Below are 26,622 nucleotides of genomic sequence, written 5' to 3' on the forward strand. Positions count from 1 at the left end.
ATATTGGCCAATCTAAACCTCCCCTGGCACAACTGGAGGATGTTTCCTCTTGCCCTATCGCTTACTTGGGAGAAGAGACTGATCCCCACCTGGCTGCACCCTCCTTTCCAGTAGTTGTAGAGACCAGTAAGATGTCCCCTCATCCTTCTTTTCTCCAGGGTAAATACCCACGGGTCCCTCAGCTGCTGATTAAAATTTTAGCAAATTTGTGGCAAACATAATCCACAGATCAACTTGTTTCCACTCTACTGCAGCATCCCCACACTGGGTGAAGAGTACTTTGCAAAAGGCACCATCATGAATATAATTTCCAGAAGAAAAATGTTAACTGAATCGGAGAGGGTAACAGTTAATGAGGCATAAATTCCTACCTCTGCCACAGTCAGGGCCCAGAAAGCCAAGGAAGCAATGGCAAGTCCCAGATACGCAGTCTCCATTCCCATAGCAATTACTGGGACAGTTATCCACTGATTCTGGAAAACAAAAGAGAATTCAGACACTTCTTTAGGCAAGAAAACACCTCGGAGTTTAGGAGGGCTCCAGATCGGCAGGACAGTTGAAACTTCAAAGCAATTGCTGCACTCAGGGCGAAAGTATTAGTGTAAGCTGCACCCATTTAAATCAATTAAATACGAGCTGCTCAGCACCCACCAGGTTTGGCATTGTCTCAGTACCTGAAAACTTCCAAATGTCTTTTCTTCCTGTATATTTTTACGACCATTTTTCCTCTTTGAATTTATTGCAGGGATGCAATACACACCATTCTCATGGCAGAACATACAATTTTGGTCCAGTTTTTTTGACTTGATTAAGTGACCTTGAGGCATTTATTTGTGCCAAAAAGAGCTGAGTGATGATAGATATGTTCCCCTATGAACTTACTGAACAAAGACCCTTGATTTATCCTATCTGCTTGCTCACTAAATACCTCTAACCAAATTTTTTCTTATTTGCTCTGCAATATTATATTGAATATAATACATTATACATTATATAATTGTATCTTTAACAGCTCAAAGTGCTGGGGCTAATATTCTATTTGGTGGAACAGGAATGGGTCTATTTCACATTTTCTTCTATTTCCAGTTATCATCTTAAATTCCCTGACTTTGGCAAAACCACCAGCTATTCATTTTTCAGGGGAAGTTAACAGGTAAGCAAAATGTTATCTAGCACTTCTCTTTCTAATAGAGTTCAGAATATTGGGGCTAAAACATATCTTTCATAAAAGAACAACACAAGCTAGTAAACACAACAAAAAGAGAATGAAAATACTCTTATTTTCTAACACTAAACTGAGTGAAGACTGAGTAAATATGAGGCTTTGAAAGACATTGTAATAAATACCATGGTTCAATTTGACAGCGCTATTTCACATTTTCTCTGAGGGAGATGCCTATCAGATGAAAACTGGATTTGGTAATAGAGATAGGGCACTGGTAGTATGCATGGAGTGGGGTGAAAATCTCAGCCCTGTGAATAATGATTGCATTTGCACAGATGTATTTCACAAGGCCTTGTAGGAGCAAAGTTATTTGCAAACTCCCAATCAGTGCAAGTGAAGAGAACCAGCAACAGCAAAGATGCACAGATTAGTTTCTAATCACAAATGAAAGGAAGCCAGTTCTGTATGGGTGTTTGACAAAGAGCAGAGGTTTCTGAAGGACATTTTAAAAGCTGCGGTGTAATTCAATAATTCACAAAGGACAACAGCAAATTTAAATAATAAAACCAGTTTAAAGAATTTATGTTTTAAGTTCTGACTTCAGACATCTCATAAGCAGACAGCTCCATGCAGCAAGAAAGGTACAAGGAAGTGCTGTCAGTTTTCAAACACTCAGTACTTAAGCATGTATTCACTTGATGGTGTGTTGAAATACAGCCACAACATGCAGTCAACCCTTTAGGCTTGAGGTGCCATCTTTGTTCCAATCAAAGAGCAGCCATGCTTCCTAGAATAAAGAAGTAATAACTAAGGCCTCATGCATTCATAGTGCTATTTAGGAATATCATCTCTCACTTCATAGCAGGTATAAACACAAATCTATCCTGTAAATGAAAAGTTAATATTAGCTCATGTGTATATAATCTTCAGAACTTTGACACGGGCTAATGTCACTGCTGAAAACAAAAATTAATTCACTTTATGACTTTTTTTTTTCTCTATGCTTTTTAAACAATACTTTTATTTTTCTTTTCTTCAAGAGATATACCCAGAGATTCAGGAAAAGGAAGTTACTTATGTACATACTTACACACATGAAGAACATACTGAGTGTGAGCTCTGTGAAAAAAGATAATGAGATGGGCAAGGAGATTTAACCCCTCCTGTTGCTGAAACGGTCAGTTCTTTTCCTCTAGTCTTCTCATCCTAAAAACAACTCTAAGCACCCTCTTCTTGTGCTGGTTCTGCCACTTGTCAGACCCTCCAATGAGGTCATTAAGCTCAAAAGGTGGCAAAAAAATGAATGCAGCAGAAAAAAAAACAACTAGAGAATTCTTTTCTTCTGCTGCCTGAAAACGAGGAAAAGAAGGGCCATGCTATTCAGCATCAGTGCAGTTGTCCCATGACACCTCACCACCCCACTGCCAACTGGGTCAGGGGCTGCAAGGTGGAGCAACACTGCATAGATGTAACATGTGTGAGCTGTGAAGTCAAGGGGAATAGCTCAGGGCTTGAGGCAGGACAGACTCCCAGCATTAACATCTTTAGAATATTAAAAACTATTTTAAAAAGGTTTTTTCCCAAGTTTTTGCTTTAATGGACAAAACTAAGATATTGAAAAGGACTAAATATCCATATAGCGTTCTTGGTATATTTTTGTAATATATTTAAGCAAAATAGTAAAAAGACCCACAGAAACATCTAGAAAATACCTAAAAAGTAGCATAACATCAAGCATGGCAGCTGTTCCAAAGTGTGACAATGCACATCAGCAAAATGGTAATCTTTGTTACTGGAAACAGTATTTTGCAGTTACAGTGGGTTCAGCTGGTATGCCTGTGATGCCTAGGACAAGACAGGCAAGACTCTGCACACCAGTTTGATGTTCACTGCAGATTAAACTGAATTACTTTGTCCACTACAATGACTACATACAAAGGGATTTAGAAGTTCAGAGTGACCACAGAAATGGAGAAGACCTGTGCTTAGGTAACCAGCCTTTCCAGAACCTCTGGGTGAATCCATTTAAGAACCTTCATTCTGGTGGTGCATTATTTCCTCCTCTGACTAGTTCAGCAGAGACACCTCTAACTGGTCAGATCCCTGCTGACAGTGACTGACATTAACTCATTAAAAAAAAAACCATTCATATCTATTTTCTGGTTTATATGCAGATCTGACATTTGTCATTGTAAAGCTGCAGTGATATGCACACATATCACTTCATCTATCACTACCTCCTCAATCTTTGGTTTCCCAGACACTTCTTTGCAAGTGTGGCCAAACTGCTTCATGCCACAGTGGCTATCTCAAAAGGAATTAAAAAAACAGGTGGATGAAACCCATTTTATCTTCATCACTGAAGCACCTCAGTAGTTTTTACTTGTGGCCTGAATACCCTCTACTATTAATAACAGACTAGGCCCTTAAAAATCCTTTCATCCCTTTTCACTGCTTTCTCTGCTGTCCCTTGTTTTTCTAATATAGCCAAAGGTAACATTTTTAATGTATTCTCATTTTACACTACCTCTATTTGCCCTGGAATAGCCTGCCTGATAGAGATGAAGTGAAAAGAAACTCTACTCCCCCTGTGACTTGTGCCACTTGCTGTTTTTTTAGCAGTTAAGGATGCAAACTTTTCTGGTGATTCAGGGCAATTAAGGTCTTCACACACTCCCAGAAGTTCTTCACTACTGAGAATCAATTCTGAAAAGCGATGAAGGTTCATGCAGTGCATCTTTGTCTCAAAACTACTCCCAAACAACTCCAAAGTATTTCCATAAGGGAAGTGTTAAATGAACACACTTTTTTCCCTCAGAAACTCCAGAGCTAATGAGCACAAACAAGGCAGGGACTGAGGCTTGTGAGCAGGAAGTCTGCAAGCTGTGTGTGCAACACTAAGCATGCTCCTATTTATATTCTTAGGCAGAATCACAACCTGGAATTTCTTTTTACTTTGAAAATTGCAGGCATTACCAAGTTATACTCAGCCAAGGCTTCTCATAAAAACCTCTGTTTTCATCCTAAGACAATTTTGTTTCAGTGGTTACAGACTGCCAGTTGGGCACCTCAGAAAATTTTCCGGCCCTTCTGGCATGTACAAGTGCATGCACATTCACACACAGTGCTCTAACACCTACATTTCAAGCTAAACAGGAGGAGGCAGGTGACTTGGCATCAGAAATTAGGGAGTCGTGATGGGAGAACTCTGGAAAGAATAAAGAATCAAGTATACATTTTCAGAAGCTAGGGCTTAGCCATATGGGATAGAAGGGACACAACTTTAACATTCAGGGAGTCCCAAAGTCAGTGGCACAAAGCAGCTGTCTTTCTTTTGAGTATGTTCACAGTCAGCATTGCTACAGAGGTGACACACTATCAGTCAATAAGCAAAACCAGGCCACTGCAGTTATGGCTGGCTTCTAGTCTCCATTATACAACTTATTCTGTAAGCTGTTCACATAATTAGAGGAGTATTTTCCAATATATACAAAATTTCATATGGTGTTTTATGAATAGTACCATGGGAACTCCTTTAAAGAATCATGACAATGTTTTTGTTTTGTTTTATTTAATTGTTAAAGTTCACTGTGGGACCATGAACAATTCTATTTTAGAAAGAGATACATATGTTCTCTGTTTCCAGTCTGATTCCCACAGTTTTCTCTTGGCTTCCAAATCCCTGAAGAGATCTGACTGACACCAGACGGTAAGGGCAGACATTAATAACTGGAGGGCCAGCCAATGGATGATGCATGATGCCTTCATCAGGTTTTGCTATTAAATGAAAAGAGAACACTGAAAACAGTTTCCATGTCACCTCTCAACCAACGATAGCTGGAGTGAAACTTCCAAAAACAAACAACTCATACCAGGGGCACACGGGCAAAACTTGAGGTTGTGGGATTTCTAAGAGGGAATGCAGAAGCTTGCCTATGGAATTAAGTATTCTGCCAGCTTCACAATCTAATTAGCAACTGAAAAGCAAGTCATTTTATGGAATCACAGAATCACTGGGTGGTTTTGATTGGAAAGGACCTTAAAGACTACCAAGTTCCAATCCCCCTGCCATGAGCAGAGACACCTTCTGCTAGACCAAGCTGCTCCACAGCCTTGAACACCTCCTGGGATGCATCAGCCACGGTTTCTCTGGGCAGTGTGTGCTAGTGCTTCATCACACAGTGAGGATTTTCTTCTTAATATCTAACCTAAACCTGCCTACTTGTCAGTTTAAAGCCATTCCTCCTTGTCCTCTCACTCCATGCCCTTGTGAAAAGTCCCTCTCCAGCTCTTTTGTAGCCCTTTTAGGTATTGGAAGAGCTCTAAGGTCTCCTTGGTACCTTCCCTTCTCCTGGCTGAGCAGCCCCAACTCCCTTAGCCTGTCTCTATAGTAGAGGTACTTAAGCCCTCTGAGCATCTTTGCAGTTCTCCATTATAAATATCCTCATACTTCTCTGAAAAAAAGTCTAAATGGCATAATGAGACAATTGGTCTTCAGATCCACACTGTCATTTTGGAGAATGGTATGGAAATGCCCTGTCTGACAGAGCAGGTACTCCCTATCCTAAGACAGCCTACCTCAAACAGGAAAAGAAGGCTGTACAAAATAATTTCTGGATTCATAAAAATATGAAATGGAAAACATCCATTAAGTGCGAAAGCTTAGACTTCTTCAAGAGCAAAAACTCTTCTTCTGAAGTACTCTTTAAGGTCCCTTCTGCTCATGAACTTTAGTTATCAAAGCAAAGAAAGAAACAAAAAAATTCTCTAAGTATCCTCAGCAGCTATAATTTAGCATATTGCATAAAATAACACTGATCTGCTATTTTTGCCATTTCTTTCAGGGGATGTTTCTCCATACAAGTAAACTCACAGCTGTCAGATTTTGAGGGAAGCTTGGCTGAAAGCTCTGTCACATTGCTAGTTTTCCCACTGCAATCACCCTTTACTCTGATAGAAGCCATAAACTGGCATGATTCAGCCCATACCCACAATAAGACTTCACACTACACTATCTTTTGTTTAAGGGTATTATCGTGTTCAGTATGAAATTGCTAATTGTTACCATTCCTATTTTTTTTTAGGTTTTAATCTGAGGCATGGACAAATGCAACACAGCATTTGCTTTATATTATAAATTGACTCATGTGACAGCAACAAAGCTCCCAGGCTAACAGCCTACTCAGGGGACCACTTTGCTGCTGACAAAAAGCCCCATGAAAGCCAATTCTACTGCAGTGAACTCTATAAAGATCTGTCAGCCTGGCCCACAATTACCAACATGAATTACCTTTATCCAGATGCAAGACAATAAACATATTAAGAAGCTAGACAAATTTCTAGACTCTTGATGGACTTCTTTTTTATATACTCACCAGGCTTGCTGGTCAGCAGTACAGCTACTTTAACAATATTTCCACCTTATTTATTTACTATGCAACATCCAACTTAATAGCCTGTTTTCCTATCTTTGGGCCAGAGGCCAAGGCAGATGTTTGCCTGACACCAAATCCTATTAGAGGCTGCAGTAATACAATTGTGTGTTAAAGATAAATATTTTATAGTCTGCACTTGCCACCAAGCATCATGATTCCCTAGGCATTTAGAGGCAACTATCTATTGGCAAAGAAAAAATAGTTATCTAACTGGCAACTGAAGGCAGTAGATTTTTGGGAGTTAATAAGCACCAGGACTGCTTTCTAAGAACTGATTAAATGCCATTCAGTGCTGTGTGGCTGTATGAATTTAAATGTAATTGTTTCATTGCATAACCTCAATAAGTTGCTCTGGAGATGGCTGTGTTTGGTGTCAGAAACATGTAGGAATAACACTGCAGCAGGACAATTAGACTTTAATGAATCAATGCTAATCTCAGTTCAGGAATCAAGGCTCAAGGAATACAAAAAACTTGTACCAGTGAGAACATTCCATATGAGAAATGAGATGCAAAGAAAAGAGCAGGGTTTTTTTAAGTATCCTGTCTGGTCCCTTCAACTAGTAGTCTACTCCACCACTACATAAAAATGGCCTCAAAATCTTTTGTTCAGTGCTGGTGAGAAGACATATGTAGATGCTCAGCCTAAAATAAATTGCCACAGCTACTCATCTACCAGCCCAGGAAAATATTGCATACATACTAATTGGCACAATAAAAATTTTTTACCCTTTCCTAATAAATGTTGACTATCTCTATACAAAGACACATTAATTCAAAAATAGCAAGTAAAGTAAAAAAGGAGGTAAATCAAATAATTAAAATAGAATTGTTTAATATATCAAACAAATACATATATTTATTGTCACACAGAAATATATTGTTCGTAACTGTCCACTGATCAATTTTCTGCCTAGTTGTGAGCCCCTGGCTAACAAGAATGTTTTGCAGGGAGGGTGGGAAGGCACAGGGAGCAAGGCAGCAAGCAGGGAGATTCCATGGTTCATATCTGACCTTGAAATCTTCTGTCAGCCACATCAGTACAAAAGGGCCATGAGGACTGCCCAGCATTCACTCACTGTACATTGAATTATATCGCTTGGGAGAGTGAAGGGACATCACATTATTTCACCTTACTGCTTGCTGCACTAGAGCAACCTTAGAAAGCTACACAGGATTCTTCCCAGACCTGCTTGTCCAGGATAAAGCTGACACCTACAAGCTCATTGCAATAACATCTCTCTTTCACAAAAATGCTCCTTGTCACTGCCCCGACTACGTTAGCAATAATTTTAATAGGAAGTCAAGCAGTATAACATGAAAGGCAAAGAGGATTCTGAAGCTCTGTGAACACATTTAATTTACTTCCCAGTTGCAGAGCTTTCAGTCTGGTTTATTTTTCAAAAAAATGATGCTATTTGATTGAATTTCACTGCAGGAGAGGCTGGATTCAAAGCCTAGAGAACTGTCACCTGCCCTTGTAATTGTGATAACAATGCCAAGGCAGACAAAGAGGTGAGAGGGGATAAGCAGGTTTCAGATGTCTTCAAGCATCAGACCCAACACTATGAGCCAAAAAAAAAAAAAAAAAAAAGGGGAAAAAAAAAAAGTAAGGGGAAAGAAAACACCCTGAAAACAAAGGAAATGTGGAAATGCTAGGTCTGGTATTCCCTTGTTCCTCCTCTTCCTTCCCTAGATGAAGCTTTAAAGGACTGGTTCCTTCTCATAGTACATCATCACCTGCTGAGATTTCAAATTTTCTGCTTCATTTTTATTTTGTATAGCTTTTATACTTCTAGCTCAAGTAATCCACACCTGGAAGCCTGAGATGTGAAAGTCTTGACATCATCATGGAAACTCAGTCATTATTTTTGAGTGCTCTTTCAGTTTCCTCTTCTGGAGGGCACCTAGCGTGATGCTGATACTGCTAATGCCGGTTGATGTTGTGCAAAATTTTGATATTTTTTTGTTTTTCGTAAGGCTGGGAGGTCTGTTTTAATTAAGGATCCATGCATATAACCCTGTTTTGCTCTCACATCCCAGTGGAACTCTAATCTTCACATGCAGGTATAAGGATGCTAAATTAGGAAAAGGGCAACAAGCAGGCAGTCCATTAAACAGCTCTTTAAATCACTCCTGAATCTGGAAAGTGAGAGAGGACAGTAACCACAATATTGAATTGCATGTTATTCTCCCTCCTCTTTTTTCTGTAAGAATGTTTTAAAAAAGCAATTTGCAAGTGCAGATACACCCCCATCTCCATGAGGGTACTGACAATAGACACCTGCCCCTGCTAGAAGTGACTTTACAGGCTGGGCCATTTTACAAGGTGATAGTGAAGCACAGAAGGTTTGGTGCTCAGAGGCAGTTGGGTTGCTTATTTAAATCAAGAGCTGCTGATTTTGCCAAATTTCACAGTACATCATGTGAGCACATTTTCCTTTGAGCTGTCTATACTTTGGTTTTTAGGCCTGGTTTGAGATTCATATCCAGGTACTCAAACAGCTCTCACCACAATCATATCAGTCTTTCTCACACTATTTCAAGCACATTTGACTCCAGCCCCAGCTGGAAATACTAAAAAGTCAGATTTTTTTCTGTCCTATTTTGAACTTCTCTTCTACCGAAAGAGGGACCAAGTGGGAATAGTCAGGGAGTAAATAAAGAAGAGAAGAAGCCTGATCATTTCAGAAACCTTTGCCACATTTGGTCTGAATTTGGGCTGCTCTTTGAGAGAGAACTTTATCTCCCTGATTCATTCCTTTCTCTTACTATTTCCTTATTAAGAAGAAATCTTTCCAGGGCAGAATGCCTTAGAATCTGAACCTCTCAGATGGCTGAAGGCATGAAGTGTAAAGGGATTTCAAAAGCACTTGGGCATTTGTCGATGTATATGACCATTTAACTTGATGGAAAAATCTCCCTTGTCTTCACCAAATTTCAGAAAATCCTGCTAATGTATTTTTACTGTCCATAGGGCCAAACAGGGAACACTGTTTCCTTACAATGTGAGCAATGGTAAAATCACACAAGGGTCTTGAAATACAGTTCTTAAGGAATCTACATTGACCATCTAAAAACACTCTCTGTTCCAAAGCACTTGAAATGGGACCACAGGTTAGAAGTTACCTGGGGAAAAAAAAAAATAGTGAATGATTTTAAACAAAGAGTAGTTGTTGGACTGAAACCTTCTAATTTTTCCTTCTACAATGCAGCTTCCAAGCACAATAAGACTTTCATCCATACTTGTAACATAACTGTGGCATGGCTGTGGAGATCTAGAAAGACACACTGTGAACAGTTATTTTCTTCCTAGATTCCCTTTTTTGCAGTTGGAATATTTTTAAACCTGAATTTTACTCCAGTAGATGAAACTCTCATATCTCCTACTTGCCCAGGGGATTGCAAAGAATTTTTTTTTGTTCCTTCCCACTCTCATAAATTGTTACAAACTAATACAGGAAACAACAATTATTCAGCCTTCAGGGTTCAACTTCTGGAGCTGCACTAGCAAGAGTGAAGTTACTACACGTTCAGTACATTACATTATCTGCTGTCATAGCTCAGGGCAAGGCTAAATCTGGCCTTGAGTTTCCTTTTAAATGGTATTTTAAGTTGGTGTATTACAGGAGGAAAAAACCCAAACCATTCTTGCATACACACACTGAGAACTACAAATGTAATCTCTTTTGGTCAAACAAATGCCATGAAGCCTTGGCAATGTTGTAATTTTGGATGCATAAAAACATACATTTCATTTTACACCAAGTCTTTAGTTAATATATCCAGCCTGATAACCTAGGATGTAGTGGCTGGAATGACTGATATGTGAGGTTCAGTTAAGTAAGTGCCTGGTGCTAGGACATGCTCTCAAGCAGGATGCCTGGCCTGCAGCCACTGCTACACAAAAGCCTGACTCCCCTCCAGGTTCTATGTCAGTCTCACCCCCGCCCCGGAGAGATATCCCAAGTTCTCTGAGGCATCTCAGGTGCCACCAAAGGCCTGTGCTCAGGAAGCTGCATTGAACTCTAGGTGGTCTTCTGTCAGGGCCAGACAAAAAACAGTACTTATGGCTGTGTTCCTGCCCCTTGCAGACTCACTGCACATATGTGGTCAAATCTTGCTCCTTCTCAGAGCCTCTGTCTAGAAATCAGCTTAAGATAATCTATGAAATTTTTATGAGATTTTGGAGCACTCAGCAAAAGAAAGCAGTCACACATCTAATATACAAACCAACTGTTATCATTTAAAAAGTCAACGTGTGCCAGGAGTGACTGCACAAACCATGTCCTTCTCATCTGCTTGGCCCTCATGTAAAATGAAGATTGGTCCAGTGACTCCTGAGACGTTGATGTTGTTGGCTTCTGGTTTTTGTGGTCTTGCATGCAAGTATGCACACGTGAATACAGCCTTTGGAAAAGTGAGGCTTTAAAGTGTCTGTTGTTCTAGTACAGAAAGAGTTTTCTTTTTGTTTGCCAAAGCAGACGAGTAACTCCCACAACCTTATTTCTGTGCTTTAGCAGGGGAGCATTCATGGAAAGAAAAGCATGCACAAAGCTGCTCTAGCAGCTTGGTAATACGACAGGAATAAAACAAGCTGTGCTTACATTAGCCCGCAGTCTGGGCTGCGTGGAAAGAGCTATATACAAAAGTGTAAAAACAAAAACCATATGCACCATTTTACACATTTCTCCAGAACCGCTCAGACAGCACTCACATGCCATGTTATTAAGGCAGAATTCTGCTCTTCTGAAAAAAAGTGAACAGAAAAACACAGGGACAGAAATAACGAAAGAAAGAAAGAGAAAGAAATAACAAAAAAGAAAGAAAGAGAGGAAGAAAGAGAGGAAGAAAGAGAGGAAGAAAGAGAGGAAGAAAGAGAGAAAGAAAGAGAGAAAGAAAGAGAGAAAGAAAGAGAGAAAGAAAGAGAGAAAGAAAGAGAGAAAGAAAGAGAGAAAGAAAGAGAGAAAGAAAGAGAGAAAGAAAGAGAGAAAGAGAGAAAGAAAGAAGGACAGAAAGAAAGAGAGAAAGAAAAAAAGAAGGCATAAACTTCAGCAATAAATAAACCTTTTCTTGACCCAAAAACTAAAATAGATCCCCCAATCAAGAAACCTTTTGTACAAGGTCTGTCAGATCAAGAGAACTTGCCTGCCTGAACACAGCACACAAACATGCAAGTTCAATGCTACCAGTCTATGTAAGTACAGATGTAGGCAAAGCTTTTCAAAAAGACAAATCTACCTTCATTTTTCTACCACTTTAAAGCATGATTAAAACCAGAAAAAGTCTGGAACATTAAAGACACTCAGACATCTAACTTCTACAGAGATGAATGCTTACTGGCATCCAAGCAGTCTTTAGAAGCATGGCCTAATTTCTTTTATACAACAATATAAATGAAAGTACCTGACCATTTTTCTATTTTGCCCACTTAAGGTATCACTTGTAATTTTAAGATCTGTTGAAAGAGGTGTGTACATATAGAAATCAAAATAAAAAGATAAAGAAAAAGTTCAAGTCTAACATTAAATAAATTGTTGCATCTCTGGTTTAAAACTAAGCTAGTTTTACACATTTTAATTTTCTCTTGCTAGCTCTTATTCACTGATCATCAGTGAAGAGACACACTCTACACAGAAGTAGTGGCTGTGGAAGTTTTCACAGCCAAGCATCTGACCTTTATAGGCTTCTTATTATTTAATTATCTTTCAGACATGTCCTAATTTACTCTTTATTAGAGATGCCTTACATCTTGAATAGTAAAATCCTGAAATAATAATTTTGCCTGCCATTATGGCTTGGGAAGAGGGGTTATTATGCAAGAATTGTTTCATACACTTGCAGAGAGAAAAAAGGTCATTACAAGTAACATCTAGATTTGAAACAACTGGTCTGACTTCCTGTTCCTTGGAAGTGTTGTAGATCTAAGCAGCAGGCAGAAAGCTGCAGTTAACATTTAGGGAGCAGTGTACCATAGGATCATGTACAAATATTACTGACTGAAGCTGAAAGGGATTTAAGAACCAAGAGGAATGTTCGATCTCTTAGGAGTTGTCTGAAAAGGCAGACACAGAGATAAACTCCAACACTGGAACATGTTCAGCCTCTTGGCTCACTTCACTGGGAAATAAGGCTTTTCATCAGTTTTGAGGAAAAAACATGAAAAGATTAAGGGTGCACTGATAAAGCTGCTGTTGACTTTCAGCTGTTAAAGTTTTAAGGGCTGTATCACTATCTATCCAAAATCATCATCACTGTTTTACTGAGAACAGCAAACAAACTCTGGATATGAGCAGTGCAAGCTAATGTGAAAAGTTTCACCTCTGCACAGCCCTCTTTCCATTTCCAAATCCAGGCACAGCCCATGTTTGCTTTTTATTAAGCCCTATAAAGAGAACAGACTAGATTTACACGTGGGCTGGATGAAAGTGAAATCTCACCAAGCACACTACGACACCGGCTTGGAGTGGGGAATTCCTGCAGCTCACAAAGCTCAGGCAGAGGAGTTCACCCCACATTTCTGTCTCACCATGTCAGACTGGGCTGGATTTGGTTAGGATGGAGAGGCCAATCTCCTGTCTTCTTGCCAATCTTCTATATGGACTGAGTTAAATTCTCACAGAGGAGCTCACACTCTGTGGCCAGCTGGATGTTTGGAGGATGACACCTTGCAGTGCTACAGCATAACCTGAACCTGGCTCTGAGGATAAGCATTTTCAGCCAAGCAGACCTGTCAGTAAAATGTCATTCATGAGATGAAATACACAAGGAAAGAAAAACCTAACATGGTCTGGCAGGGACTCATAAATGCATTTTTTGCTTTCTACATGAGTTGAGTGACTGTATCTTTTCTAAATACTACCTGAGACCTATGAGCTTGGCCACACTCAGAGAAGCTAGGTAAGAGCGGAAAGCAGGAAACAAAGCATCAAAAAAAGGGTTGGCAGCAACAAGACAGCAATTTAAAAAAGCATCACCCATCTGACAGCATTGGATGTCTGCTTGTAGGGGGGCATACAGAGCCAAAGTCGAAAAAACTATTTGAAGAACCTGCAAAGCTCTGCTATTATTTTGTAGCACAGAGATCAATAACATCAAAAATTAGGTGATTTTCCTTCCTGGCACAGTTCTCATATTGCTGTATTTCTTTTTCTGTGCAGAGCAAAAAAAGAGCTGTGAGTGTGGGCAGGAATGGGTTACTAACTAATTATCTGCAGAGGGTTACCACGATATCGAAGTGCCCCATGTCCCTCTCTGAAACAGAAGGGCTAAGATGACCATACTCATGCAACAGGGGAGAGAACAGAGCTCTCCCACAAAGCAGCTGGTGTCTCATTAGCAGTTAAGGAGTTCTGATTCAGCAAAGTACTTGCTGAACTTTCAGCCTCTTTAGCCTAAGGAGAAGTTCAGAAAAGGGTAGCTGGGACATTAAAATCACTTTTCCTCCTTCAGAGTCCTGAAGATCTAATAGTACATGGGGGACTTTTAAGTCAAGTAACTGCAGCATTAAGGAGCTAAAAGGAAAGTGCAAGCCAGAACAGATCACATCCCATGTTACTCTGCACAGTATCTTGACTCCTCAATATTTACATGAAACCAATTTAGATCTTTCCAGACATTAGAAATGTAAGTGTAAATAACACAAATGGCTTTGTAGCTGTAAGTGGATCACACTTCTGTATCCCTCTCTGAAGTGGAAATTGCTAGAGTTTAAGTTAGCTTACACATAAGCAGCAAAAGCAAGGGGAGCAAATCTAAGCTACTCAGATGCTTTCTTTTCCCTTTGCTAAGAACAAGGTAAACACAAAGGCACATTCACTCAATGCTAAGGAAGCCATTCTTGTCATCTCTCACTCAAGGAGGGTTCCCAGTCCCATGCTTGTCTCTGTGCCCTGCAATTTCTCCTCTGAGCTCAGTCCCACTGTGAAGTGCTCCTCTGCAGGTACCATTCCCGAGTGCCAAGTGCTGTCCTTGGGTAGGTTCCATTCTGGGCTATTGCAGGAAGGGCACGTGCCTTCTGGTGTGTATTGCCAGGTGCCTGCTGTGCTGGCAGCCCCTTATAAATCACACTGGAGCTTGTCTTGCACTTCAGTGGAAGAAACTACTTACAGCAGGGTTTTTTTTACAGATGGTAGAGGGAGCAGAAAGAATGGCCCTTTTCCTAACCATTGTCTCATGTAGAAGATAGGAATGAGATAAAACCTTGCATCCTATACCGGGTGTTCTGCATGTGTTTCCTGTTGCTTGCTGGGTGACAATCTGGTAAACAGCAATGCTTTCCTCTCACAGACAATTGATTTTGCTTTTCCTTTTGATTTCTCAATAGCCCTGCACAGTTGAGACTGCCTGAGCTCAGCAGTAACAGCTGCTGGATAACACTTTGACTCCACAGATGCTCTTTTCAGGGTTCTCAGATGTTTCTTGCTTCTACTGAGCAGACTTTCGGCCAGAATCTCTGTCTCAGATGTACTGATTCCAGCTGATTCCTCAGCCTACTATTTTGCTTCACTAGACAAGATTGCTCTAAATATATTACCACTATCAGGCAGATCATAGATTGTGAATCCACAAGGTGCTTCTCAAAGAAGTGTTTCTATTAGAATTTCAGAAAGTGCCACCAATGTAATTTACAAAAAGATTAATTTATTATTGAGAAACCTTGACTGTCCATTCCTTTATAATGTAATGAACTGTAATTTGGAAGAATGGGATATAACAATGCCATTAAAAGCTGAAAACTTTTCCAGAATAATCTTTTTCCCTCCAACTGAATTTCCTGTACTATTCAGAAGTATAAGCTCTGACAGGCATTACAAGGCTATATTCTCCCCAGGTTTCCATTCAGTGCATGTAACAGGCACACATTTTGACAACACCTAGCCATTCAGTGATGATGATTCCACAGCCATTTAGAAAACAGGCCAAGTTGCCATCTTCTGCCCTCAAAATCTATGCTAATGGTCTTGAGTGGATTTAGTTATAGCTTTATCACATTCCAAAGCTGTATAAGGGACAGTCTCTCAATTTATGAAATTAACTGTGTGTTATCAAACTGGGAATACAGATGCCTTTTTCCATTTTTCTCCAGTTTTCACTAGAATAATGGAAGCCAAATCATTCCAGGCAAGCGCTGCACAGTAATTGCAGTTGATATTGTCATACAGAGCCTGCAATGATTTGCTGGCTCTGAACAGCTCAGTCTGTAGAAACATAGCAGATAAGACTTGGAAAAGCAGCACTCTTTCCATCCAACATGTTTATTGCTGAAGCAAAAGCTATTGCCATTTATTTTGTTGAGTCCTCACTCACAGGGGATGTTTGCCTGAAGCAATGACTGCACAGTTTGGCTTTATGAACTTATCATTATGATCACCATTATCAATTTTGTGCTTTCTACTACTATCTGTGATTATTAATTAATGCTTCATTCATTTTCCCAGCAGTTCCATCACCCTCACAGCATCTCCAGAGAAATGTCACTCTCCTCAGTTTTACACAGTGAGCAGCTGAAGCATAAGCCTAGGCTGAAGCAGAATTAACACATCAATCAGAATTCTGGAGTTCTAGGCTGCTGGTTGCTCTTCTCAGATCATTGGATCCTACTTCTTCCTGCATTACAGCTATACTTTTCAAACTCACTCTTACTGTAAGCCCTGTGTTAGTGGAATAATAAAGGGAGATTTTTTAGGTGGTCTTGCCACAGGAATCAAATGAAATGGCAGCTTACCTCTGACAGTCAACACAACTCCTTTGAAGGTTCCTCACCCTGCACAGACAGATCTAAGGCTCCCATCATGTGTGACTTGATTTATTTGTTTGGTGTTGCAACTTTACACACTGGTTCATAAGCACCGTCAGGTTTCTTTATCCTCTTTACTTGGGCAGTGAAAAAAAATAGTAACACTACTGTACCACAGTACTTATGTACTTACAATCTAGCAACCATGTCTTTAAAGACTTCATGAATATACTAGAAAGGTTCTCAAGCATTAGAGTTATAAGAAACACCTGACTGCTTAGTTTTTTTGTTTTTTTTAAACAGGTTGTTGAAAACTACACTGAGGAGAAAGGTACTAACTTGTTACGCCTACTACAGTGGTTTTTATGATACTTATACAAATGCTGCACTTGTCTGGACAAATTCTAGCCAAGAAGTCATATTTTCCTACCTAAAAATTTTACTTAAGTCTGTTTCAAAATGCATAGATTGTACTTAAACAGGTTTTTTTACGCTACAGCTTTGTGTTGATATGCAGCTACTAATGGAAAAAGTGAATCCCATCTGTTCAGCAAAGGAAACTTCCTTTTTTTCTTAATCACATAAACCCTGAATGATTCAAGGTCAGCAGGGGTTATATCAAATATATCATGGGCTCCATATCGTGGACTGTTCTGTTTATCATGCAGTCAATTAAGAATGATTATTTTCTTTTATTTTTCTTCTTATTTTTCCCTATATTAGTGCAATGAGGCCAAGAGAAAAGTCTGGCTAGAAGACTTAAGCATCGCTTTGATAACAAGAATAAGTAGCAACAGTTTAAACGTGTTTTCTGCTGTTAGAGCTTTACTGATTTCTTCCCTGTAATGGGAAATTTCAAACTGAAGACATTCTTAGTCAAGGAAAAAAAGCTGCCTTCAGAAGAATATCTTAAGCTTCTGTAGTTGCTGTAAGTAAAAAATCAAATTACTAAAGTAAACTAAATGGAAGTAAATCTGCATTCTATAGAGTAAGACTTCAATTTCATAAGCTAATATACATTTAGAAGTAACTACCTCTAGTGTTGCTCAGCTGCAAACAAGACAGAAAATCACATCTTCAGGTTTTAAATTTAAAACATAGCATTACAGCAGTTTCCATTTCTGCATTAGATAAACTTTAGTGCTAAAATGGAATATTGAGATGTTAATGACTTTGCTTTAGTAAGACCTAAACTTTTTAATTAACCTGCCAAGATAAATTAAGCCCATAGCTCTTAGGTAACTACTGCAGACAGCTGAGACTCAACACCAATGCCTCTGTTGGGAGAGGGATTAATGGCAGCTTTGGAATGAGTCTGCTTTTTTCTGCAAAGAAAAAAAGTCCATTAAACACTGTGGTCAGAAGAAAGCCGAGTGCTAGTTTTATGGACAAATCTTTAAATTACAACCAAATGAATTTCGGTATACGAAGACTTTAAGCAGGTCAATCAATTTTAAAATTAAATATTACTGAATCAGAAACAGATTTAGATATTTACAGGGTAGAAGAAGAATACTCAGGGAGAAGAATATTAAGTATTCCTCACTGAGGAATACTCAGTGTCAGGCACCCACTGGCAGCATCTTCTCCTCTTTGGACAGCAACAAATCCATGCCTGTGAGCTGAACTGACAGGGCATTTTACTGCCAGAGAAGTCAGAAGACCTATTTAGTTAATTTGTTATTCTTAAGCAATCTCAGCTTCTTTATGTGAGCAAGGATTCCTGTTGCTATGATTGCTACTACCAAAGCTTACAGTGCACTTTATTGAAGTTTTAAGCCCAATGCTCTGCCTGAACTCCAGCTTGAGTGATTTTGATGATGTTCAATGGCAGAACTGTCTGTCCCACAGAACTGTGGAATGGTGCTACTCTCTGTTCTTCAATCACTCCTACACCTCTGCTCTAGAAAGAGAAAAAAGCCTATCAAACAAACAAAAAAATTGAACAAAACCAACAAAAGTCAACTAAATAAAATGAAAATCAAATAAAGAAAATAAAGCAAGGATTTTCCAGCTTGTAATCCAAGTTTGGCACTGTGCAGAGTCTCGTTATGGTTATAGTTACTTAAAAGACCTACAAAATACTTACTCAACATTTAGGGTCTAACGGTATTCAGCATATTGCTAAATAAAATCCCCTCCAAGCATTTTCTCCAAAGCCACACACAGCCATCGTGCAATTCGAGTACATGAGTTAATACCTGGCCCCAAGGCATACTTAGGAGTTCAGGAATAATACAGGAAATCCTTACCAATAGCAGTAGTAAGAAAAGAAACCACTTCCGATTCCTTGCCATCATTGTAGAAGGCTAAATGCCATATTCCTGAATCTAAATACTGGATAAATCCTGTCTCGTGGCTGGCCAAGGGCACAAAAGTTCTGTGCTGCCGCTGAGGTCCTTCCAAGCTTCTCGCCTCCTGTGTCAGTAGACGTCTTCCATCAAGGAGCTCAACAAAGTCAAACTGAAACATAAGAGGGATTTATGTTTGTCTGTTTATCAGGTATCCTCAAGCTTAGTCTCTTATTCTGGGTCTGCAGAAGCATCATAAGCAGGATTTGCTTTGGTAACTCAAGTACTTTCCTGGACTACCTGCAAGTAAACCTTTTGGAAATAGCTAGTATATATTTTCCTGTAATTATATGAATCTTGATGTCATCTTTGTTTAGAAGGTGACTTGCAGCATATTTGCCTGAGGTGTTCTCATTCTGTAGAAATATAGACAGGAAAACATGAGACCATGCCTCAACTGCACTGTAAATATGACACTAAGCAGCTTATTTGTTATCTTTTTCTATGTCTTGGCTAATACAGAAAATAAGACAGAAAAATATATCTAGCCCAACTGGGTTGTTTGTCGGAGTTGCTATAGGTCACCAAGGGAAAAGTAAAAAATATTTTAAAGTGAACTCTGGAAGAGGTTTTGCAGAAGTATTTGGCTTAGCCAACAAGGGTTTTATCTTAAAACAATAGGAAAAGTGGTTAAAAGGTAATAGAAAATAAAGATGAAAAAGAGATAAATAATATAGAAAAGTCCCATTTAAGGAGTGGCTCTAGGTATTTTCCTCAAAAGGATGCATTTACTTTCTGCAAGGGTAACTTCAACTAAACAACTGCTTTGCTTTGATACTAGTATTGCAACTCTCTTTAGTTCTCTATTTAAAAGAAACCTTCTACTGATTTTCCACAGTAATTGTACGTTGTCTGGAATTATATTAATGGGATGAGGCAGATATAAGCCTAGAAGACATCACAAATGTTAAATGAACCTTATCTAATCTGACTTTTATCATGTGTTTAGATGACCAGTACACCTTGCAAAGAGAATCCAACAGCTGAGGCACTATTCAGCTTTTCTATTCCCTGACTTCACTTGGTTTTGCCTCTCTCACCCAGCTGATCAGGTAAGTCTGTGATTTTTTTTTTGGCAGGATAAATTAAAACAGGCAGAAAGAAACAACATCATTCATTTCTGAACCTGTAAATGTTGCTGCACTGAATGGCTGCCGAGTGTTAGTTGACTGTGGCACCAAAATTTAGGCTGCTTATTCCTTTTCACTTTAGCAAGATTTGGGTGCTTGTTATTGAGTTGCCTGGTATGGTCTTCAAAGTCAACTAAGATAAGGACTTGATTACATGTTCTTTCCTATGTAGGAAAAGTTTAAAAAAGTTAAGCTAATAAGTTAAAAAAAGAAGTGTTTATTTCTAAGAACATTTTGAGTAATAAGCTATATATGACATAACTTGCATACAAAATGACAGAATGCGACCCTAGATTATTTTAATTACATATTTTTAATTATTTATTTAGAGGAAATTATTTTTGATCCTTGCTATAATTTTTATTTTCTTTTGGTTATATTTCAGTAACAGATCTCAAATTTGGTGCTGAAATGTCTTTTTGAGAATATAAAAGCTGCCACACTGCAAAGGTCATTCCTTTTGGGTGTCTATCCAAGTTAGCTTTGCTAGAGACAGAGCTTCAGTTTTGGAAAAATATGACATATAAAAATTATAAAAATAATCTAAAATCTAAAAATAAACTGCAAGTATAAATTCTAAACACTTGTAATTTAAAATGTTAATTTCTGTTTCAACTGTGCTCTGTGGGGCATCAGACACAGCACTGCCAGCTGGGCAAGGGAGGGGATTGTCCCGCTCTGCTCTGGGGCAGCCTCACCTCGAGTTCTTGGGGCAGTTTTTGGTGCCACAATATAAGCAAAACATTGAGCGCTTAGACAGTGTCCAAAGGAGGGCCAGGAGGATGGTGAAGGCTCTGGAGGGGAAGTTGCATGAGGAGTGGCCAAGGTCATTGGTCTGTTCAGCTGGAGGAGACTGAGGCAGTCTGCAAGTGCCTCATTGGCGGGAATGCAGGGGCAGACACACATCTCTTACTTCTCTGTAGTGACCAGTGACAGGACATGAGGAAACAGCCTGCAGCTGAGTCAGGAGTGGTTTAGGTAGGAAAAGGAAAAAGTTTTTCACTCAGAGTGTGAACACTGGAACAGGTTCCTCAGGGAAGTGGTCACAGAAGTGTTTGGACAATGCTCTCAGGCACAGGGTGTGATTCTTGGGGTCTCCTGTGCAAGGCCGGGAGTTGAAGATGATCATCACAGGTCACTTCCTACTCAGCATATTCTATGATTCTATGAAAACAACAGAAGGATTTAAAAGGATACTGGTGAGTGGTTGGTTTGAAAGACACTTTGGGATCCAGGTGTCTGTAGCCACTCTGAGCATGAGATACTGCCTAGGCTGATGCCTTATCAGGTCTCAGTGTGACCATGCCAGACACAGCTGAGCAGGACAGTGACAGAGGGCATCATTGTGGTGTCTGAGTCCTGGGAATGTCTCAACAGAGCTTGAGCTTGAATAAGGAACAAGCAAACTGAAGAAGGTAAAAACAGTAAGAGAAAACCTAAAGTATTTCCATATTAATTTTTGAGCATGATGCAACAGCTTGACTCAATTTTTAAAATAGAACTTAAGAAACCATAGGTAAAGTTCACCTTACCAAGTGCTGACATCTCCATGGTAGCTTGAATTAGTTTTCTAGAATCACAGGACTGCAAGTGAAGAAACGCTTCTAGGATGCAACAACTCATTGTAAAGTGGACATCTAAGAAATGTTCTGTGGATTGTGCTTACAAGCATTCACTTCCTGCTATATACTAGATGTAGTTACTTAGAGCTTATTGAGATGGAAAAATTTCAAGGCATTCAGGTACAGTGAGCTGCTGTTGTTCCACTTCAGACTGGGTTATGCTTACTTGGGGCTTTCTGCTAAAACCAAAAGGTTTCTTTAATAAATATTTGCAAGATCCTCCTGCAGATGTTGATGACTTTCCTAAGCTACTAGTTACCAGTTGTAAATATTCACTGAGCCACAAATGGATTGGGTTTTATTGCATTTTTATATATTCAAAGATTTTTTTATAGGCAATTAGTAACTGCCAGCAAGGAAATAATTGATAAAATACCATTTTAATCAATTCAAACTGTACAAATGTAAAAATGCCCTCTGCAAGCAGTGACAACCTATCCTTAAAATTTATGATTTATTGAAATTTGGCCTAGGTTAAAATGAGTTTAAAAAAGGATTTGATCTAGAAAGATTAAATCTAATAGACCATAACAAAATTGTGTAACTTATTATGATTTGTTGCAAAGAATGAGAAGAAATGCCTTTTTCTTAAAAGTAAACTATTATGGGCTTCTGCATGATCTGTTTCTAAGACTATAGAAATTCGGAACTTACATTTTCTTCCTAATCATTAGTGACCACAGTTGTTGGCAACCTAAAATAGAAACAATCACCACAGCCAGAGAAAGCTTCCCAAAGAGAATTTGGAATAGTTTGTTATTTTAGCATTGACAGATATGACTTTGAGCATTGTATTGGATTTGCATGGCCAGGTTTTGGTAGCAGGAGGGGCTGCTTTAAGAAGCTGCTGGAAGCTCTCCCTGTGTCTGACAGAGCCAATGCCAGCTGACATCCACACAGACCCACCACTGGCCAAGGCTGAGCCTCTCAGTGGTGGTAATAATTGTCACCTCCTTGATAACATATTTAAGAAGCCAAAAAGATCATTGCACATAAGTAACTGCAGCTAAAGAATAGGGGAGTAAGAATATGTGAGGGGATGAATTATGCAGACACCAAGGTCAGTGCAGAAGGAGCTCCAGGTACTGGAGCTGAGATTCCCTAGCAGCCCATGGTGCAGACCACGATGAGGCAGCTGTGGCACTGCAGCCTGTGAAGCTCCAAAGGGGAGCAGAGATCCACCTGCAAGCAGCCTAACAAGAAGACCCATGCAGGAACAAATGGATGCAAGTGACCCCATCCCAAGTCTGTGGTAGAGCAGGCTCCTGGCAGGACCTCTGTCTCCATGGACAATGGAGCCCACACTTGAGCACATCTGCTTGCAGGACTTATGACCTTGTGGGAAACCAATGCCTACACTCCATAAAGAAAATGAGGCTTATGTGTTAAATTTTAGGTTTTTTACTTAAGCAATTGAACCTCTAAGTGTAATATCTTCTGTTCTGTAGCAGAATTTAAGAATGATAATAAACAAAAAAAAAAAAGGAATACAGAGTTGCGATCTAAAGTCAGTATTATGCAATCACAACTTGAGTTTTTATTTAAATAACACAGTATTTTAAAGTTTTAAATGTCTGAATCTCCAATCTCCCTGTGACAAGAGACTGATTCGAAAAGGGCAGTAACAGCATTACTGTGGCACTGAAATTATGATGTGCTGATCTTACTGAAGTATTTTAATGCTGTAGAAAAGTAGGCAGAGAAGCATGAGAGGCAGAGATTAATGACACCTCTTTGACAGAAATAAGTAGGAGGTGTGTAAATATGTACAAAATACCATATTATCCACAGAGATCATAATAAACATATTTGTTTGTTCAAAAACAAACAAAAAAAAAGGGTATTTCGATAAATCTCTAGTATTTTCAGCTAATGGTAGAGGGCAAGGGCAAGATACACTAACATAAACCTGCTAATTCTTCGATAGCCTGCTGATGCAAGTGGAAGTAAGATACTTTGCACTGCCAGTGTATTATGCCCTAATGTATTAATCTGGGTAAGAGCAGCTTAGAAGCTGAAACAGCAAGGAGAGAAAATAATGTATAAATTCCTTACTTAAGGGGATGGTTCTTTAGAGCTTTTCCCACAAAGTTATTTTTGGATATGTTTTTTGTCAAGGTGCGTTAAAAAAAGCATGTGCATTTAGTCCTACAAAATAATAACTAGATCTTGATCTCTGCCTAAGTTGGTAGCTTTCTGTAAAGAACTAGTTTTCTTTTTTATACACTAATTACTTGGCCCTGACAAACCTAAACTGACAGTCAGCATCATGTGAAGGGCTGGCTCAAGGCATTCCAGCATGGAAGACAGAAGTGAATCTTGCTCCTGTAAGGGTGACCAACTGGGGTCTCGCTGCTCTTACCATGAGATGGGAAAGACAGTGGCTGAAATAGAGACAGACCTAAGGTATATAAGATTCCTTTGGATGCAGTTTGAGTGTGGCTGCCTTTGTGCAGAGTACTGGATGGAGAAAGTGGTATCTTCTGCTGTTTGGAGCAACCAGCTGGTATTCTCAGTGACTACCAGCCTCACAAAACCCTTCTCCTCTGGCAGCCTGCTGCCTTAGGCAACTGCCTGCTCTGCCCCTGCCTACAGCCTACCAGATTAATTTGTGTAAATTTTTTCAATTGTCTCTTGATTCTCATTCTCTGCATAAATAATCTTTGGCATCTTGCAAGTATGCAACAAGTTATTGAAAGAAATAGATGAAAAAAAACCCCAATACATAACACAAACATTAATTTGAGACAACATAACTTAATTGAATTAAGGTCCCATTACCTGTGTGTGCGACGGTGGGAGTCCTTTTCTGCCATAGATGCCAACCAGAGCAGCCTTTCCTAAAGACACATTGAATTTCAGATGCACTGGGTGGTCGATGAACACCTGAGATCTCCAAAAGATACCAGGAGGGATCTTCTGTGTGGCTCGTCTGCCTACATCAATTTCTCCGGAGTCTATAAAACTGTCGTCTGGAAAGAAACTACTGGGCTTTCCTGCCAAAACACAGGAAAAAAAAATTCTTGAATTAGTCTTTAGATACTGAAAGTAATCTAATCATACTGGTATCTCTGACACTGATCTTGAGAAACAGTCTATTAGTGTCCTGAAGTCTTCAGAATACTTTGTCTAGCCAATACATACAATTATGGGGAGAAAACCAGCAGGATTATTTCTGGCTTCAGCAACTGTTTTGTTTGAAAACATAAGCATGGGAAGAGCAACCTGGAGAAAAATGGCCTTTTGTTTAAATTTTACCATCAGAGAGTGTATAATTACATTCCAAATAGGAGAATAAATCATCTGACATTATATCCTAAATTAATGTAAGTTTAGGAATGGAGAAATCATCATTAAATTAGTAAAGAGAAGTGTAGCAAGAATGAGATAGACGTGCCACAGAGTGGAATGGCAGTGTGGAGAACAGCAGCATGAACGATGCCTAAGTGGGGAAAGGAAAATGTTTCTCTGTTAAATTAATTCTTGACAGTGGTAACAGTATTTGAAATAGTCAAAAAAAAGCTAATGAAAAAAAAGGACCGAGATAAACAAAGGAGACCATACCCTGCACGTGAGTAGTATTTATTAAGAAACATGAGAGGTTTTAATTGGGATTCAATATAATCTGTAAAGTATGCTATTATTATCTATTTTCTTTCAGAAGACAAATGGAGGCATCTGTTTCTAAAACTGCCAGGCTGGAGAGCCTGGGTATTCAATTGCGATCAGGACATGCCATAGTGTCCAAGGGAGTCTGCAGGGAGCTTGGCACCCCTAAAAACATACCTGAAGAATTCCAGGGTGGAAATTTATGCAGTCATAACTCCCAAAGCAGATGGCTGCTTCAAAAAATCTGGACCCAAAGGAAGACCAGGGAATGAGGGGCAGAATGAAAAATCAAATGCCAGAATGTTCCCTTTTCAGCCTGTGCTATAACCAGTGGCCACAGCTTTGGGTGCAGAGCATAGGGGTGATGAAGAAGGCAACTGCTTAGCAAACAGCCTTTATTAAGGACACTTCTAGTGGCAAAGCATGCAGTAGTGTCACCTGAAAGATCCCAGCTTTAGTCAGGAGAGCAACATGTCACCAACAAGGACTAGTTATTAATTTTGGAAATTCAAATACATTTGTTTCTTATCTCTGTGCCATTACAGCACATACTACTCGGTATTTCACAGAACAAACAATTCTATCAAAATGAGAAGGAAACTCCTGGCTACATACATTCTTTTATAGGAAAATCACATTATGATTTTTTTTATTCCAATATCTACATTTGAGGATGGAGAAAAAAAAACCTTTCCTATCTATAATGAATTTTTGTCAAATAGTCTCAGAATTTACTTGCCATATTGAAAAGGTAACTGGTAGAACATCGCATTTTATTGTTTCAAATGACATTTCCTTTAAGATTACATAATGTTAAATACAGGATTGCCTTAAATTTCTCCACATACCATCTGAACACAAACTCTCCAGAAGAAACAGATGTAAATTGTAAGCTGTCTCTGAAAATCAATATAGAAATTATAGGCATATTAACTATTAAGGACAGAAAATTTTTCCTTGCAGAACTTTTGACTTCAGTAACACTAAACCCTTTTTTAAAGTCAGTAACTGCTAAAGGACACTGTTGAAGCAGGACTTGATGGTATGAGCTATCCTGAGGCATAAGTTTTATGCATACCAGCACAAAAGGTATTATGCAAAGGCTGCATGTTCACACAAAAAAAGCTATTCTTAATTTTATAAGATTTCCATTTATCTTTTCTCATCACTCTCAAATAAATACAGGTGGGAAATCTGCTGACTTTTTATCCTTTTCCAGTTCATATTGAAGTACATATTAAAGGAGATAATAGGAAACAGCTGAGGCAAATGGGCATTCTTTCTGAATTCTTCTGTGCTAATAGAGTACAATTTTACAAGGAAAATCAACCAGCTACATTCTGAAGGGAATTACTATATCAACTGGATTGATAATATTTATTTGGCATATTAAAATTTTATTTTCACACTCTCAGAATTATGGGAGTGTCTTCATGCAAAGTTTCCAATGTCTTCATGCAAATTTTCTTATTGCACTATCGTAAGATGAAAAGATTGAGGATTCTATTAAAGAAGAGCTAAAGACATCACATGTTTTGGTTCAAATGAAGGATGTATTTTTTCTGATTACCA

The 26,622-nt window shown here is 39.0% G+C and overlaps 1 protein-coding gene across 14 annotated transcripts in view; it reads right to left on the reverse strand.

Annotated features, from left to right (window-relative positions):
- The window catches only part of TENM4 (teneurin transmembrane protein 4), a 1,541,819-nt gene that overhangs the window by 152,089 nt on the left and 1,363,108 nt on the right, over window positions 1-26,622 (reverse strand). For all 14 annotated transcript variants that reach the window (XM_031505163.2, XM_077781310.1, XM_077781309.1 and 11 more), the window contains 3 exons: window positions 24,223-24,437; window positions 18,591-18,801; window positions 372-473 (listed from right to left, as the gene is read on the reverse strand). In XM_031505163.2, the coding sequence (XP_031361023.2) occupies window positions 372-473; window positions 18,591-18,801; window positions 24,223-24,437 (528 nt within the window). The remainder of the gene's footprint in view (window positions 1-371; window positions 474-18,590; window positions 18,802-24,222; window positions 24,438-26,622) is intronic.

The sequence above is a fragment of the Lonchura striata genome, chromosome 2 (assembly GCF_046129695.1).
Source record: "Lonchura striata isolate bLonStr1 chromosome 2, bLonStr1.mat, whole genome shotgun sequence".
Classification (NCBI taxonomy): Eukaryota; Metazoa; Chordata; class Aves; order Passeriformes; family Estrildidae; genus Lonchura; species Lonchura striata.